The sequence below is a fragment of the Diceros bicornis genome, chromosome 14 (genome assembly GCF_020826845.1).
Source record: "Diceros bicornis minor isolate mBicDic1 chromosome 14, mDicBic1.mat.cur, whole genome shotgun sequence".
Classification (NCBI taxonomy): domain Eukaryota; kingdom Metazoa; phylum Chordata; class Mammalia; order Perissodactyla; family Rhinocerotidae; genus Diceros; species Diceros bicornis.
In genome coordinates this window covers 53,040,484-53,057,214 of record NC_080753.1, presented here as the reverse complement: position 1 = coordinate 53,057,214, position 16,731 = coordinate 53,040,484, and the positions used below count along the sequence as shown (strand labels likewise).

The 16,731-nt window shown below is 37.0% G+C and overlaps 1 protein-coding gene across 1 annotated transcript in view; it reads right to left on the bottom strand.

Moving 5' to 3' along the window:
- Positions 1-748: 748 nt before the first annotated feature.
- MCUR1 (mitochondrial calcium uniporter regulator 1) overlaps positions 749-16,731 on the bottom strand; it is a 28,967-nt gene continuing 12,984 nt past the window's right edge. The window contains exons 3-9 of the mRNA XM_058555236.1: positions 16,017-16,120; positions 15,414-15,515; positions 14,460-14,501; positions 13,574-13,645; positions 3,414-3,467; positions 1,656-1,770; positions 749-825 (exon numbers count right to left, since the gene is read on the bottom strand). Coding sequence (XP_058411219.1) covers positions 770-825; positions 1,656-1,770; positions 3,414-3,467; positions 13,574-13,645; positions 14,460-14,501; positions 15,414-15,515; positions 16,017-16,120 — 545 coding nt within the window. The 3' untranslated portion in view covers positions 749-769. The remainder of the gene's footprint in view (positions 826-1,655; positions 1,771-3,413; positions 3,468-13,573; positions 13,646-14,459; positions 14,502-15,413; positions 15,516-16,016; positions 16,121-16,731) is intronic.

The following is a 16,731-nucleotide window of genomic DNA, read 5'->3' as shown; positions in this document are numbered from 1 at the left end:
GCACATAAAAAATAACCATAACAATAACTTACTAAGATAATAGAAATTGAAAGGAAAAAAATCTCCTTTGGGTGTAAAGTTGAGCAGTGTCATTAACATACCAACCAACTAGAGTCAAAACACAATACAGTCATGCATCACTTAACGGGGACACGTTCTGAGAAATGCATCATTAGGCTATTTCATGGTTGTGCGAACATCATAGAGTGCACTTACACAAACCTAGATGATATAGCCTACTACAGACCCAGGCTATATGGGAGCACCATCATATATGCAGTCTGTCGGCACATGACTGGACTCTAACACAGGGGCTGGCTGATGTTAGGGACTGGGTCATTAGGTAAAGAGGATTTGGTATTCTCAGTTTACTTTCAATGATTCTTCAACACTTAGTAAAGACATTGTGCCTTTTAATGGAGACCCAAAATCCTCTACGTGACACAAGATTTAAAAGTGTAGAGAATTATATAAATATTTACTGTTGGTACGCCCCACAGGTTAGATCAGGTTCACTGGTCCAGCTGAGTGGTCTCTGTCCTTTGTCCACCACCACTCAGCGTTATAAAGTCAACTAAACAGAAAAGATGGAAGGACCAATTATGAAATTCCTGACTTCTTTGCTTTGGTTATATGTCCATAATTTGCATAAAATAAATAATATGCATTAAGTCAAAATCAAGGTTAAAATTTGAAATGAGAAAAAAAAGCACAACAATCTGGAATTCTTCAGGCAAAACAATAGAGATCTCTTCAAATAGATGCTTTATTATATCCACAGGCGATAAAATCCCAGAGCTACTGTTAGGCATGTAAATACAGACCCTGTAAGAAAAATATAATTGAGCAGAGTATTAGTTCTATTAACTATTACTTGAGGGAACATCTTTTTATTAAGAAAACATACAGACGCTCATCCACCAAGAAAAAAAAAAAAAAGCCAAGATTGCTTACTGATGTGCCATATTCCATGAAACACCCGCCCGTTAAAATACCCCACACCTTGAAATTACCATCTTCAAAGTACAAACGTATCCAATATTCAAGAAAACCTTTCAATAAAAGTTTAGAATCACAAAAATTCTGTGGTCATTAAGAATACATATATGTACTATATAGGGACACACCCTTTAACTTTATGAGCAAAATTTCACTTCTAAATATTATTGTAACTTTAAAATATTGATTAATCCAAAATGTTAAATTTTATTTAAAATGGCTATGTAATTTTTTTTGTACATGAATCTTCATTCTCGCTTTCAGATCAAAAATTGCAAAAGCAAATTAACTCCTTATAAGGAGTATCACCAATTGAAGAAGAAAGATCACAACTCAAAAGCCTTTCATTCTAATATTCCCCATCTTGAATTTCACTAAAAAAATTCCAAATAACTATAGTTCAATGATAGCATCTTATCAATTTTAAGATTCCATCGATTGTAAAGTACATCATTTCATTTACTAGTAAGAAAGAAAAAAATGTCTATTATAATACAATCTACTGGAAACTGTAAGATGCCTTCCAATTTCAGAGATGTTAAAACATGGAAAAAAATGGGTTAGAATCAATGAAATACACTATCTGTCTTTGACTTATTTTATAAATTTTATTTATTTTCAGCTTGGTTTAACTACCCAGATACAAAACAGCTTACCTGCTAAATATTTAATATTATCAAGCTTGTGTGACTCGAGCATGGTTTTCAGGCCAGCGACCTCAGTGTCTATCTTCCTGTCTGTCTGGGTGACGGCCCGGTCTTGCTGGGCATGCTTTTAAAACAAAGAGATTCACAGCATTAAACCACTTCAGATACCAGCCCCTCTATTCTGTCCATCCTAGAGTTCCTTCCCAACAAGGTGCAGTCAAGGGGAAACCTGGGGTAGAATTGAGGAGACCTGGACCTTAGTCTTTGCTCTACTATCCTCATGCTATGTGGCACTGGTCAGGGCCTTGACCATCTGTAGGCCTGTTTCCTTCTGTTTGAAAATAGGAAAAAAAAAAAAATACCATGGGCTCCGCCTTCATACAGGCTATTTAGAGAATCAAATGTGATAACCTATGTAAAAAAGCTTTTGTAAATTACAGATTGCTCTACAAGTAAGGTTAATATTACAAAGCCAGTCTGTTCTCAGTGGCAAGGAATATGTCTCATCCTTCTAAATTCCTCCTAGTGAAAGATACACAAAAATGCTTTAAAAAAATGAATGGAATCTTAGATAATTTACAAGCAACAGAGCTTGCCTTGACACTATTTCTGTTCACATTTTTTAAAGCTCTCTTCTTTTATAGTTCAAACACCAAGTGCTTTACTATTATGAGGCTTGGCTATACCAAGGGCCTATTTGTGTTCTTTCCCGAACATAACAGTTAAAGTAGATACACAGTTAATTCCCCAAAGGGTGGTGAGTTTGGCTGATGTTATAAAGGGGTTGTAATATTTCATTAATGCATAAAAACACTGGAAATGATTCACTAAACATCCTAGGACAAGTGAGTAGTTCCCTATGGATAACAATTCAGGTAATGAATAAGGAAATAAATGCCTGGATGAGGAGAGAAGTATTCCAGATTTCTCTCATGGAAGTCTCTTGTAGGTTTCAAAGGTCCCAGGTAATATAGGAGGGAAAAGAAGTAAGGCATGCTGTAAGTTAAAAATATAATAGAAATCTCCATTCCTTAGTATTCTTTAATTACTGAGACAAACTTCCATTAAGATAATCAAGGATTTTGTTAAGCGCAAAAAAATCCTATGATGCCGCACTTCTGAGTATATACCCCAAAGAATTGAAAACAGGGATTCCAACAGATATTTGTATGCTCACGTTCAGCATTATTCACAATGGCCACATGGTGGACACAACCCAAGTGTCTATCGACAGGATAATCAAAATGTGGTATACACACTCAATGGAATATTATTTGGCCTTAAAAAGGAAGGAAATTCTGATACATGCTACAACATGGATGGACCTCGAGGACATTATGCTAAGTGAAATAAGCCAGTCACAGAAGGCCAAATACTGTATATTCCGCTTATATGAGGTACCTAGAGTAGTCAAATTCATAGAGACAGAAAAGTAGAATGGTGGTAGCCAGGGGCTGGCGGGAGGACGGAATGGGAAATTAGTGTTTGATGGGTGGAGTTTCAGTTCTGCAAGATGAAAAGAGTTCTGTGGGTGGATGGTGGTGATGGGTGCATACTAATGTAAACGTACTTAATACCACTGAACTGTACACTTAATCATGGTTAAGATAGTAATTTTTATGTGTATTTTACCACAATTAAAAAAAATCCTGTGACAGTAAACCTGCATATATCTTCCTATAACACATCATTACAAACAACAGTAACCATGCATGGGATGAAGCAAAGACAAATAAAATGACCAAAAAAGTCAGTTTCATTTCTTACCAATGCCACCATTTCCGTCCTCATTTCTAGCAGCTTCCTTTCGTTCAATGAATACTGAAAGAAACATGTAACATAGGTCAGATTCTGATTTATTGCTTTCTCTCTCTCCTCCTCCTCCTCTGGTGCCTTACACGTTCTGGTCTCAGTACTTCTAAGAACATGTAACACTACAGAAATCACCTCTGGGATAAAGCAGCCTACTTGCCCTTCTCCTTCAGATCTGTTTCTGAGGTTTCTTATTTATCTTCACTCATCGCTCCAACATCTGGATTCCCTTTGGTCATCCTTCACCTCTCTCTGCTGTTTTTCTCTTTCATGTCTTCACTGTGATGTCTCTAGGCCCCTCCCACTGTTATAATGGTATTACCTGGGACCGATTTAGAGGGATGCTGAGTCATATGCTTTTTGGCATTCAGAGGGTTGAAAAAAGTCGGAAATAATTTAAATTAGGAGCTCTCCCACAACAACTACAAACAAACCCAGTCACTACGTGAGGCTTAGACAAAAGATAGGAAAGACATCAAGTCGGGAAAAAAATAGTTTCAAAGAATATTATTCTGTGACATAGACACTGCCTTGTGATTATAAAACACAACGTAAATACATAGATACAAGAAATATACTAAACCATCCCATGTTGGTTTTAATTAAAAAAAAAGCCCAAGTTACGTCAGCATCATGGTGGAGTGAGCTATTCCCCTAGGCTCTCTCCCCTAAGATACAACGAAAAGGACCTTTATTAACTGACAGAGGACATTCACACAACACAACAGACGTCTAAGAGATCCACACAGCCTTATGTCTGAAGGTGGTGCTGGAAGCCTGGAGGCAGTGGAAGGAGGTAAGCGGATCTCCTCTCCCTCCCCAGTGGCAGCGATCCAGGGTGCGGGACCTCATGCAGCAGCTGGAGTGCAACTCTGAGAGTAGAAGGGGTAAAAGGCAGCCCTGTGCAGGAACGCTTTCACTCTTGGAGTTGCTTCCCAGCCCCTGGGAAAGCTCCACACCAAAGTGGCGAAGCCACCATGGGGGCGTCCACACCAAGCCAAGCAGCCCAGGCGGACTGCTAGTGCGTGCAGAGCAGGAGACAGCAGGCGGGAAGAAGGCACCTCTCTTCCCTCATCCTGCCTGGCACATCAGCTCGGCCCGTCAGCCAGGGCAGGGGATCCCTGCCAGAGCACCTGCGCCTGCATGTGTGAAGCATCAGCGGCCAGACGCAGAGAGCCCTACTGGCACAACTTCAAATGGATGGGCACAACTGCCAGGGGTTGGCGGAGGGCTCAGGAAACTGTGGCAGGTGGTGGCAGGTGGAATCTGCAACCAGATACTACCACTATGTGCTGGCAAAGGTCCACTCTTTCAAACAGCATGAAGAAGTATATTAACACCCCAGACCAGAAGGAAAATGACAAGTGTCCAGAAATTAATCCTGAAGTCACAGAAATCTACAATCTAAATGACAGAGAATTCAAAATAGTTATCATAAAGAAACTCAATGAGTTATAAGAAAACTCAGAAACAGTTCAATGAACTCAGGAATAAAATTAATGAGCAGAGAAAATTCTTCACAAAAGAGACTGAAATTATAAAAAAGAAACAATCAAAAACGTTGGAGAGGAAGAACATAATGAATGAGATTTTAAAAAATCTGGAATCCTTAAAAAACAGAGCTGATAATACAGAGGACAGAATTAGTAATTTAGAGGACAGAAATAAAGAAATGCTTCAGATGGAGGAGGAGAGAGAACTAAGACTAAAAAGAAATGAAGAAATTCTCCAAGAAATATCCGACTCAATTAGGAAATGCAACATAAGGATTACAGGTATTCCAGAGTCAGAAGAGTGGAAGAAAGGAACAGAGAGCTTGTTCAAAGAAATAATAGCTGAGAGCTCCCCAAACCTGGAGAAGGAGCTAGAATTACATGTAAATGAAGCCAACAGAACTCCTAATTACATCATGTCAAAAGACCTTCTCCAAGGCATATATTAGAAAAAATGGCAAAAGTCAATGACAAAGAAAAAATATTACGGGCAGCAAGGCAGAAGAAAATAACCTACAAAGGAACCCCTATCAGGCTTTCAGTGGATTTCTCAGCAGAAACCTTACAGGCTAGGAGACAGTGGAATGATATATTCAAAACACTGAAAGACAAAAACTTTCAGCCAAGAATACTCTATCCAGTGAAACTATCCTTCAGATACAATGAAGAAATAAAAACTTTCCCAGATAAACAAAAGCTGAGTGAGTCCATCGACACAAGACCCCTGCTACAAGAAATCATCAAGAAGGCCCTGAGCTTAATTATAACATTAAAGATAAAGGGAAAGAAAGCATCAAAAATAACTATAATCACTTCATTTTAATCACAAACTCACAACGCAAATGGAATAAGTTGTGACAACAATAACTTAGATGGGGAAGAGGAAAGGGACAGAATTGGCTTAGACTAAGGAAATAAGAGACTATCAGAAAAGGGACTATCTCATCTACGAGATCTTTTATACAAACCTCACGTAACCACTAAACAGAAAATCAGAACAGAGACACAAATGATAAATAAAGAGAAAACTGAGAAAACAGTCATAGAGAAACACCAAACTGAACTGGCAGTCAGAAATACATGGGATGAAAAACAAGGGAAATACAGAACAACCAGAAAACAAGTGATAAAATGGCAGCATTAAGCCCTCATATATCAATAATCACTCTAAATGTAAATAGATTGAATTCTCCAATCAAAAGACACAGAGTGGCTGGATGGATTAAAAAACAAGAACCAACAATATGGTGCCTCTGGGAAACACATCTCAGCTCTAAAGACAGAAAAAGGCTCATAGTGAAGGGATGGAAGACGATATTCCAAGCTAATGGCAAACAAAAGAAAGCAGGTGTTGCCATACTTATATCACACAAAGTAGACTTCAAGATAAAAAAGTCAATGAGAGACAAAGGGGGCCAGTATATTATGATAAAAGGGACACACCACCAAGACGACATAATACTTATAAATATATATGCACCCAACACAGGAGCACCACAGTACATAAAGCAACTATTAACAGACCTAAAAGGGAAATTAATAGCAACACAATAGTGGTAGGGGACCTCAACAACCCACTTACACGAATGGATAGATCACCCAGACAGAAAGTCAACAAGGAGATAGTGAAATTAAATGAAAAACTAGACTAGACGGACTTAACAGATATATATAGAACACTCCATCCAAAAATAGCAGAAAACACATTCTTCTCAAGATCACACAGAACGTTCTCAAAGGCAGACCATATGCTGGGAAACCAGGCAAGCCTCAATAAATTTAAGAAGACTGAAATCATATCAAGCATCTTTTCCGACCATAAGGCTATGAAACTAGGAATCAACTACAAGCAAAAAGCTAGAAAGTGACAAATATGTGGAGACTAAACAACATGCTCCTGAACAACCAATGGATCGATGAAGAAATTAAAGGATAAATCAAAAAAATATCTGGAGAAAAATGAAAATGAAAATACATCATACCAACTCATACGGGATGCAGCAAAAGCAGTCCTAAGAAGGAAATTCATAGCAATACAGGCCCACCTTAACGAACAAGAAAAATCTCAAATAAGTAATCTAAAACTACACCTAGCAGAACTGGAAAAAGAAGAACAAACAAAGCCCAAAGTTAGCAGAAGGAGGGAAATAATAAAAATTAGAACAGAAATAAATGAAATTGAAACCAATGAAACTAAGAGCTGGTTCTTTGAGAAGATAAACAAAATAGACAAATCCTTAGCCAGACTCACTAAGAAAAAAAGAGAGAAGGCTCAAATAAATCAAATTAGAAATGAAAGAGGAGAAATTACAATGGATACCACAGAAATACAAAGGATCATAAGAGAATACTATGAAACACTATATGCCAACAAATTGGACAATCTAGGAGAAATGGACAAATTCCTAGACTCATACAACCTCCCAAAACTGAATCAAGAAGGAATAGAGAATATGAATAGACCAATCACAAGCAAAGAGATTGAAAGAGTAGTCAAAAACCTCCCCCAAAATAAAAGTCCAGGACCAGATGGCTTCCCTGGAGAATTCTACCAAATATTCAAAGAAGATTTAATACCTATCCTTCTCAAACTATTCCAAAAAATTGAAGAAGATGGAACACTTCCTAACTCATTCTATGAGGCCAACATCACCCTGATCCCAAAGCCAGACAAGGATAACACAAAGAAGGAAAATCACAGGTCAATATCACTGATGAACATAGATGCAAAAATCCTCAACAAAATATTGGCAAACTGAATACAGCAATACATTAAAAGGATCACACACCACGATCAAGTGGGATTTATACCAGGGACACAGGGATGTTGCAACATCCACAAATCAATCAACATGATACATCACATTAACAAAATGAGGAATAAAAATCAAATGATCATCTCAATAGATGCAGAAAAAGCATTTGACAAGATCCAACATCCATTTATGATAAAAAGTCTCAATAAAATGGGTATAGAAGGAAAGTACCTCAACATAATAAAGGCCACACATGACAAACCCACAGCCAACATCATACTCAATGGGGAAAAACTGAAAGCCATCCCTCTGAGAACAGGAACAAGACAAGGGTGCCCACTCGCATCACTCTTATTCAACATAGTACTGGAGGTTTTGGCCAGAGCAATTAGGCAAGAAAAAGTGAACTGGCAAGGAAGAAGTGAAACTCTCGCTGTTTGTAGATGACATGATTCTATACATAGAAAACCCTAAAAAACCCATCAGAAAACTATTAGAAATAATCAACAACTACAGCAAAATTGCAGGGTACAAAATCAACTTATAAAAATCAGCTGCATTTCTATACTCTAATAACGAACTAACAAAAAGAGAACTCAAGAAGACAATCCCATTTACAATAGCAACAAAAAGAATAAAATATCTAGGAATAAATTTAACCAGGGAGGTGAAAGACCTATACAATGAAAACTATAAGACATTATTGAAAGAAATCAATGATGACTTAAAGAAATGGAGAGACATCCCACGCACATGGACTGGAAGAAGAAACATAGTTAAAATGTCCATATTACCTAAAGCAATTTACAGATTCAATGCAAACCCAATCAGAATCCCAATGACATTCTTCATGGAAATAGAACAAAGAATACTAAAATTCATATGGGGCAACAAAAGACCCCAAATAGCTAAAGCAATCCTGAGAAAAAAGAACAAAGCTGGAGACATCACAATCCTTGACTTCAAAATATACTACAAAGCGACAGTAATCAAAAGAGCATGGTACTGGTACAAAAACAGACACACAGATCGATGGAACAGAATTGAAAGCCCATAATTAAAACCACACGTCTACGGACAGCTAATCTTTGACAAAGGAGCCAAGAACATACAATGGAGAAAGGAAAGTCTCTTCGATAAATGGTGTTGGGAAAAAGGACAGCCACATGCAAAAGAATGCAAGCAGATCGTTACCTTACACCACACACAAAAATTAACTCAAAATGGATTAAAGACTTGAAGGTAAGACATGAAACCATATAACTCCTAGAAGAAAATATAGGCAGTACCCTCTTTGACATCAGTCTTAGAAGGCTCTTTTCAAATTCCATGTCTACTCAGGCAAGGGAAACAAAAGAAAAAATAAACAAATGGGACTACATCAGACTAAAGAGCTTCTGCAAGGCAAAGGAAACCATGAACAAAATGAAAATACAACCCACCAACTGGGAGAAAATATTTGAAAATCATATATCTGACCAGGGGTTAATCTCAAAAATATATAAAGAACTCATACAACTCAACAACAAAAAAATAAACAATCCGGGGCCGGCCTGGTGGCGTAGTGGGTAAGTTCACGTGCTCCATTTCAGTAGCCCAGGGTTCGCAGGTTCAGATCCTGGGTGTGGACCTACGCACCGTTTATCAAGCCATGCCGTGGCAGGCATCCCACATATAAAGTAGAACAAGATGGGCACAGATGTTAGGCCAGGGCCAATCTTCCTCAGCAAAAAAGAGGAGGATTGGCATCGGATGTTAGCTCAGGTCTAATCTTCCTCACCAAAAAAAAAAAAAAAAAAAGGCAGAGGATATGAACAGAGACATTTTTTCAAAGATATACAGATGGACAACAGGCACATGAAAAGATATTCAATATCACTAATCATTAGGGAAATGCAAATCAAACTTACAATGAGATATCACCTTAGATCCATTAGAATGGCTACAGTTACCAAGACAAAAAACAAGAAATGTTGGAGAGGATGTGGAGAAAAGGGAACCGTCATATACTGCTGGTGGGAATGCAAACTGGTGCAGCCACTATGGAAAACAGTAAAGAGATTTCTCAAAAAATTAAAAATAGAAATACCATATGACTCACCTATCCCATTACTAGGTATTTATCCTAAGAACTTGAAACCAACAATTTAAAGAGACTTATGCACCCCTATGTTCACTGCAGCATTATTCACAATAGCCAAGACATAGAAGCAACCCAAGTACCCATCAACTGATGAATGGATAAAGAAGATGGAAAATGTGGTATATATATACACACACACACACACACACACACACACACACACACACACCGGAATACTACTCAGCCATCAAAAAAGACAAAACTGTCCCATTTGCAACAACATGGATAGACCTTGACGGTATTATGTTAAGTGAAATAAGCCAGACAGAAAAGACAAACACCATATGATCTCACTTATTATGTGGAAGATAAACAAACACATGGACAAACAAAACAGATTAGTGATTAGGGAAGGGAGTTGGCGGGCTGGGCATAAAGGGTAAAGGGGCACATATATATGGTGACTGACAAATAATAATGTACACCTGAAATTTCACAATGTTATAAACTATTATGACCTCAATATAATAAAAAACTCCACTTGGGCGTAGTCACAATCCAGTGTTACTAAAGGAATCGAATAGTTCTACCAAGAATTAAAATGGTATCTTGATTTTGCCTATTAATGTCTATGCAAAGATTTAGGGCAATTGCAATTTTTTTGACCTTGAGACCAAAATCAGACATATCTCCTTAGCAGTGGGCATTAGGATTTAATTGAGAAAATGCAAATCCATAATTTAAGTGAAAAATTAAAAATTCTTCACTAAATTAACATTGTTATAGGGGAAAAAATTAATGCTTTTGAGGTATCTAGAAACTTTCCAGCTGTAAAATGTTCCCCTGGGATTATCAGAGGGATAGAATATAAAAACAGCATTGCTTAGAAGTAAAAAAAAGAAGAAAATCCCCAAACCCCAAACTAAGGACTACTCACAGGACCAAACGCTCGTCTCTGTCTTTTAAATGTCAGGGATTCAGAGGAGGAAAGAGCTATGCGTTAGATCACCACTAGAGGGCAGGGTGGAACTGGATTTTCTGCACACCTGTCAACTCCTGTCTTCACTAAGTCAACGCTGACTCAGCCACAAGAGAAAAGCCTAAATCTCGACATTGCCATGATTTTTAAAATAACATCTATGTGGCTCCACCTCCCTGCACCCCAAAGCAGTTTTTAGGCCATACTGTGTTTGAAACTCACTGTAAATATCACCACAGTTAATTTAATTGAAACAATATTATAACTTTATTAAATAAGGTAATGAGAGGGTCAAATAACTCATCTTCATCAGTGCATATTAAATACAAGCTAGCTGCACAGTAATATACTACTGTCCTGTACTTCAGAGTAATCTAAATTTAGGACTACTAAGAACAACTTCTCAGTTAGGTTAGTAAATCACATAAATTCACTGGCTTTAATCCATGTTCAAATCCCTTTCCCAGTCTCCCAGATACATCTCTTCCCAGCTTGGTTAGCTACAGGCATCTTCCCAAATCAAGTAAATTCAAAATTTTTGCTAAGTACACAACCCATAAGGACACAGGTAACCAAAAGAGTTTCTCCTCTTCTAGATACTAGTCATATGCTAGTGATCATTAAATATTTCAGTGATACCAGATGAGTTAATCCTCATGGTTGAAAAGTGTTTTAAGAGAAAAAATACAGGTAACTTGGCCATACTAATTATTTCGTATAGCGAAGCTTAACTTAACTCCTGAAATCCAGCGGCCGTTCCAAAATACAGTTAAGTCCTTTGCTTGAGTTTCAGTGTTAGCTTCATGTATCACCATAACACATTTTGGTTAAAAGCAAATGTGAAAAACAGGAAGACAATGAACAACTGTGAGTACTCAGCTTCTGCATGTGGATCCAGTTCTGCGTTAGTGAAAAATGCTTTATATGCCCTTTTCTCATTACGCTAAGAATAGAAAAGGTATCTAACCAATGTTATCAAATTCAAATAAAGCCTGAACAAGAAGATAGATGGGTTAAAAATCACTAGAGGCAACCAACACATATCTTTATTAAAACATACAACTTACTGTATTCCATGTTCATTGCAGCATTATTTACAATAGCCAAGACACGGAAGCAATCTAAGTGTCCACCGATGGATGAATAGATAAAGAAAATGTGGTGTGTGTGTGTGTGTGTGTGTGTGTATGTATATATATATATATATATATATATATATATATATACACACACACACAATGGAATATTATTCTACCATAAAGAAGGAAATCTTGCCATTTGCAATAACATGGATGGATCTTGAGGGCATTACGCTAAGCGAAATAAGTCAGACAGAGAAAGACAAATATCATATGATCTCGCTTATTTGTGGAATCTAAAAAACAAACAAAAAAAACTCATAGATACAGAGAACAGACCGGAGTGGTGGCCAGAGGTGGGGAGGGTAGCGGGTGGGCGAAATGGGTGAAGCAGGTTCAAAGATATAAACCTCTAGTTATAAAATAAAAAAGTCATGGGGACCACAGTTAATAATACTGTATTGTACATCTGAAAGTTGCTATCAGAGTAGACCTTAAAAGTTCTCATCACAAGAAAAAAAAATTAACTCAGTGGTGATGGATGTTAACTAGATTTATCGTGGTGATCATTTTGCAATATATACAAATACTGAATCATTATGTTGTACACCTGAAACTCATATAATGTTATATGTCAATTATATCTCAATAAAATTTAAAAAACAATAAAAAAGAAGCATTACTATGAAAGCTCTGAGACAAAAGTTGTATTTATATGCATTTTCTTTGAAAAAGCAAGGGTAACAGAGCTGTATTTCCAGTTTTCTTAGGTCCTGTGCATCATCCCACAAGTTGTTGTACAGATATATACATCCTTCAGCTTAATTATTTACAACCTACATTCTGTGATATCTTTCTGGTAACAAATGTACAGCACTACTTTTCCTAACTGAAAATTTCAATTTAACATAACTTAAAGAATCATTTACAATTTGCATTTCAAAACAATAAAGTCATTAAGATTTCTCTATTAAAAAAAGAGACTACATGAAAATATTTTTTAACCTTGAATTTCAGTGTAGAATATTATCTATATTAATAATTTAACATTATTCAAGTCACATAATCAACTTAACTTTCGTAAAATCAGGACCTGTGGAGGTTTATGTCAGTATTAAGTACATCAAGATTGAGTTTAATTTCTTTTTTTATTTTTATTTTTTTTTGTGAGGAAGATCAGCCCTGAGCTAACATCCATGCTAATCCTCCTCTTTTTGCTGAGGAAGACCAGCTCTGAGTTAACATCTATTGCCAATCCTCCTCCTTTTTTTTTTCCCCAAAGCCCCAGTAGATAGTTGTATGTCATAGTTGCACATCCTTCTAGTTTCTGTATGTGGGACGCGGACTCAGCATGGCCGGAGAAGCGGTGTGTCGGTGCGCGCCCGGGATCCGAACCCGGGCCGCAAGTAGCTGAGTGCATGCACTTAACCGCTAAGCCACGGGGCCGGCCCGAGTTTAATTTCTTTATTAATGTCTAAGTGACATATAATTTAGTCTCTGAAACAGACAAAAAAAGATTCAAACTTGCTTTGACCAACATTTTCATTTTAATGTTACTTTTGAAAGCATCAAATTTAAACCCTAATCCAAAATATAATTAAGGAAAAAACTGTCTAACAAAAATATTTAACAGTACTTGTGAACTGTATACAAACTTACACTTGACCAAAAATTCCATCCTGCAAGGAAATTAATTCATATTCCATTTTTAATAAAGGAACATACCAATTCTTTTACTCTGCTCTTTTCTAGATTGAAGTCTAATTTGGTATCTGTTCGGACTTTGATCACTTCATCCTAGTAGGAGGGCAAACAACAAAGAAAGAAAAATTCAAAGTGAGAAATCCAAACCCTCTGAGCATGTAAAGCCTGGGACTGCTTCCTGCACAGCCTCCGCCCTAAGGGGGCCATCCCAGGGGAGGGGCAGGGCCAGGGGCTCACAGAGAAGTGGGGCTAAGACTTAATGACGTTGGGAGACTCTGGTCAAGCCCCGTCTGCAGTCAGCCCTGTCTTGGGACTTCCCAGTCATACATACAAATAATCCCCTTTTATGGTTAAGAGTCAGTTATTGTTGCTTTTAACCTCAAGACTCCCAATATATCTCCTTGTGGAAATTATGAGTAAAGCTGTTCCTTGGACAACTTTGGAAAGCAGAGACGGACTCAAAGAAGTAAAATACTAAATTCTGGTTTAAATAAAGCCTTCTTTCTGACACTCATCAAAACTTTTTCTTTTTTAATATCAACGTCCTTTCCACTTAAAAAAATCAAACAGCTGGCATGGTAAGCATTCTAAAATCACATGTAAATCTCTAAAGCCAGTCTCTTCTAAGAGAATCTAAGGGTTCCATGAGGCTACTTTAAAAGACTTTTTATTTAAAAATGACTAATTCCTTTCAGAACACAATTTTCTTAAAGAATTTGGTTACAAACATCAGCAATTTATTCATTGGCTGTGTTCTTAGCTAAATCTTCCAATGTATATTTTTGAGATATATTACACAAATATTTAACACAGAATTAAGTGTTTAAGAACATATATAGTATTTCTGACATTATTACTAAGCTGACGTAATTACAAACAAGCAAGCAAACAGGAATGAAGTTCTTACCGTTATTTGTTGTTTTAACCGATGCAATTCAAGCTTTATTTTCTAAAAACACATTAAAAAGAAACAAGTCGAGGATATGTTTAGAAGGTTAGAAGAGAAACATAAACCTTGGTAATAAACAAATATTAGAACATGTATTTATGCACAAATTCTTTCTCCATTTAACACGCACTTGGCTACATTCAGAACACAACATTAACTGAACAGTCTCAGTAACAGAAATGATTATTTGTCACACAGGATGGTACAATTGTATCTAACATGCATATTTGTCTTCAAGGGCCTTCTTTAAAACCTCCTTCAATTTTTCTTTTAACTAATTCTGCCCTCAAATAGCACACTTCAGGGACAACTTTGAGTTTTAAACTCGACTGTTTCCTAGGAAAAGGAGGAATCTTCTGCTAGAAGGTTTCTTATAACACTAAGATCAACAGGGAATAAATGAACTCCCTTGATGGAACTTTAAATAGGACTGAAAATAAAAGCAAGATGCAAAGATAGCACTTATTTGTGATCCCATATGCCACACTTTAAGTAACTGAGGGATATTTTACAGCAGCACTCATTCATAATAACCAAAAACTGGTAACAATTCTAATATACACCACAGTAGAATAATGTGGCATATTCATGTAACACTACAGATAAATGAAAAAGAATGATCTACCAATGAACGACACACTATGATTCCATCCGACAAAGTTCTAGAATAGGCAGAACTAGTCAATGGCGATATAAGTCAAGACAGTGGTTTCCTCTGTGGGAAGTGACTAGAAGGGGGCATCAGCAGGACGTCTAGGGTGCTGGTGATGTGCTACCTGTTGATCTGATTAGTAGTGTGTGTTCTGTGATATTCATGGAGATGTATGCCCGTGCACTTTTGTGTATGTATATTACACCTCAATGTCTTAATATAAAGTGTTTTATATAGCATGAGTGGCTCTTTAGTTTCACCTCATTTTCTGCTCTGAGGGCTGAAAATTCACTCTTCTCCAAAATAATCATATCTTTCTTCACATTAGCAATCTGAGACATTATCTGCTGAAGAGTGATCTCCTAGAAAAGAAGAGCAAAACATATAAGCTAGTCTAGCCTAGGAAGTCCACCTTCCCCGTCTCCACTTGGTATCAACTTAATGAGAATCTAGAAGGTGGACACAAGAAAAGAGGTCCAGCAAGGTCATCCTTTATTCCAAAACAAGAAAAGGAAAAGAATAAAAACTCAATCATCATCAAGCGAATCATGGTTAAAAGGCTGGCATCTGAGGCCCAGTGGCTCAAGAACACACTGCTGTGATTCTGGCCACATTTCCATTTATTAATGGTTGATTGGAATAGTTAGTTTTCAAGCATAGGGAGTTTTCAAGCATAATGATTCTATAATAGTTGACTAAATAGCTCTGAATAAATATTTTTTATGCCACTATAATCGTCTGCCTCTCAACTATGGTTAAAATTACTATATGCTTTTCAATAGAGTATTATCCAAAAACATACATTAAAAATAACATTTCACCTTTAGATTTCAAGTTTGCTCGAGTGCCCAGACAAAGCTAACCTGCTGCATCTTGGTGACCATATCTTTGTAGACGACATTCATGTTGGCCTCCACGATCCTGACCAGTGCAGATACAATGATTTCTGCTTGTTGCGTAGTAAACCCTAAGCAAACACAAACAAAGACTATTACACTCAGGAGACTCTGTTATCAGGAAAAAAAATCCTCCATAGAAAGGGAGGAAATGCAAACGTACAGATTCAGGTGAATGTCTGAATTCAGAAGCAGGTGGAAACCTACTGTGGTAGGAGGGCGAGGAGACTAGAGTCACAGACTATGATGTGTCTGTCACTCTGGAAGGTACGGCACACCAGAGTCTGTTTCCTCATGTAAAATGAGGGGTTGGGCTGATCGATCTCGAACGCCCTTCCTACCCGTCAAAAATCACGTTTTCAGAGAATGTCTAATAAACAGAGGCAATGCCTGCAATGTGATGTCAAGTGGAAAAAAGCCCAACTCAAAATATAGAGACAATTTATTGCTTTTGTAATTTAATAAAGATCCTAGGTAATTTTTATTTTCTTCTGTGTTACCTAAATTTTCTGCGATGAACATGACTTCCTAATTTGAAAATGTACACGTTAGTAAAAAATAATTTACTTAAGAAAGCTCAATTATTTTATACCCAGCATAAATCAGTCAAATCATTGACTACATAAAAATAAACAGCAATTTAGCTGTTAGTTAATCTATTTGACGTTAAAAGACAAAATCA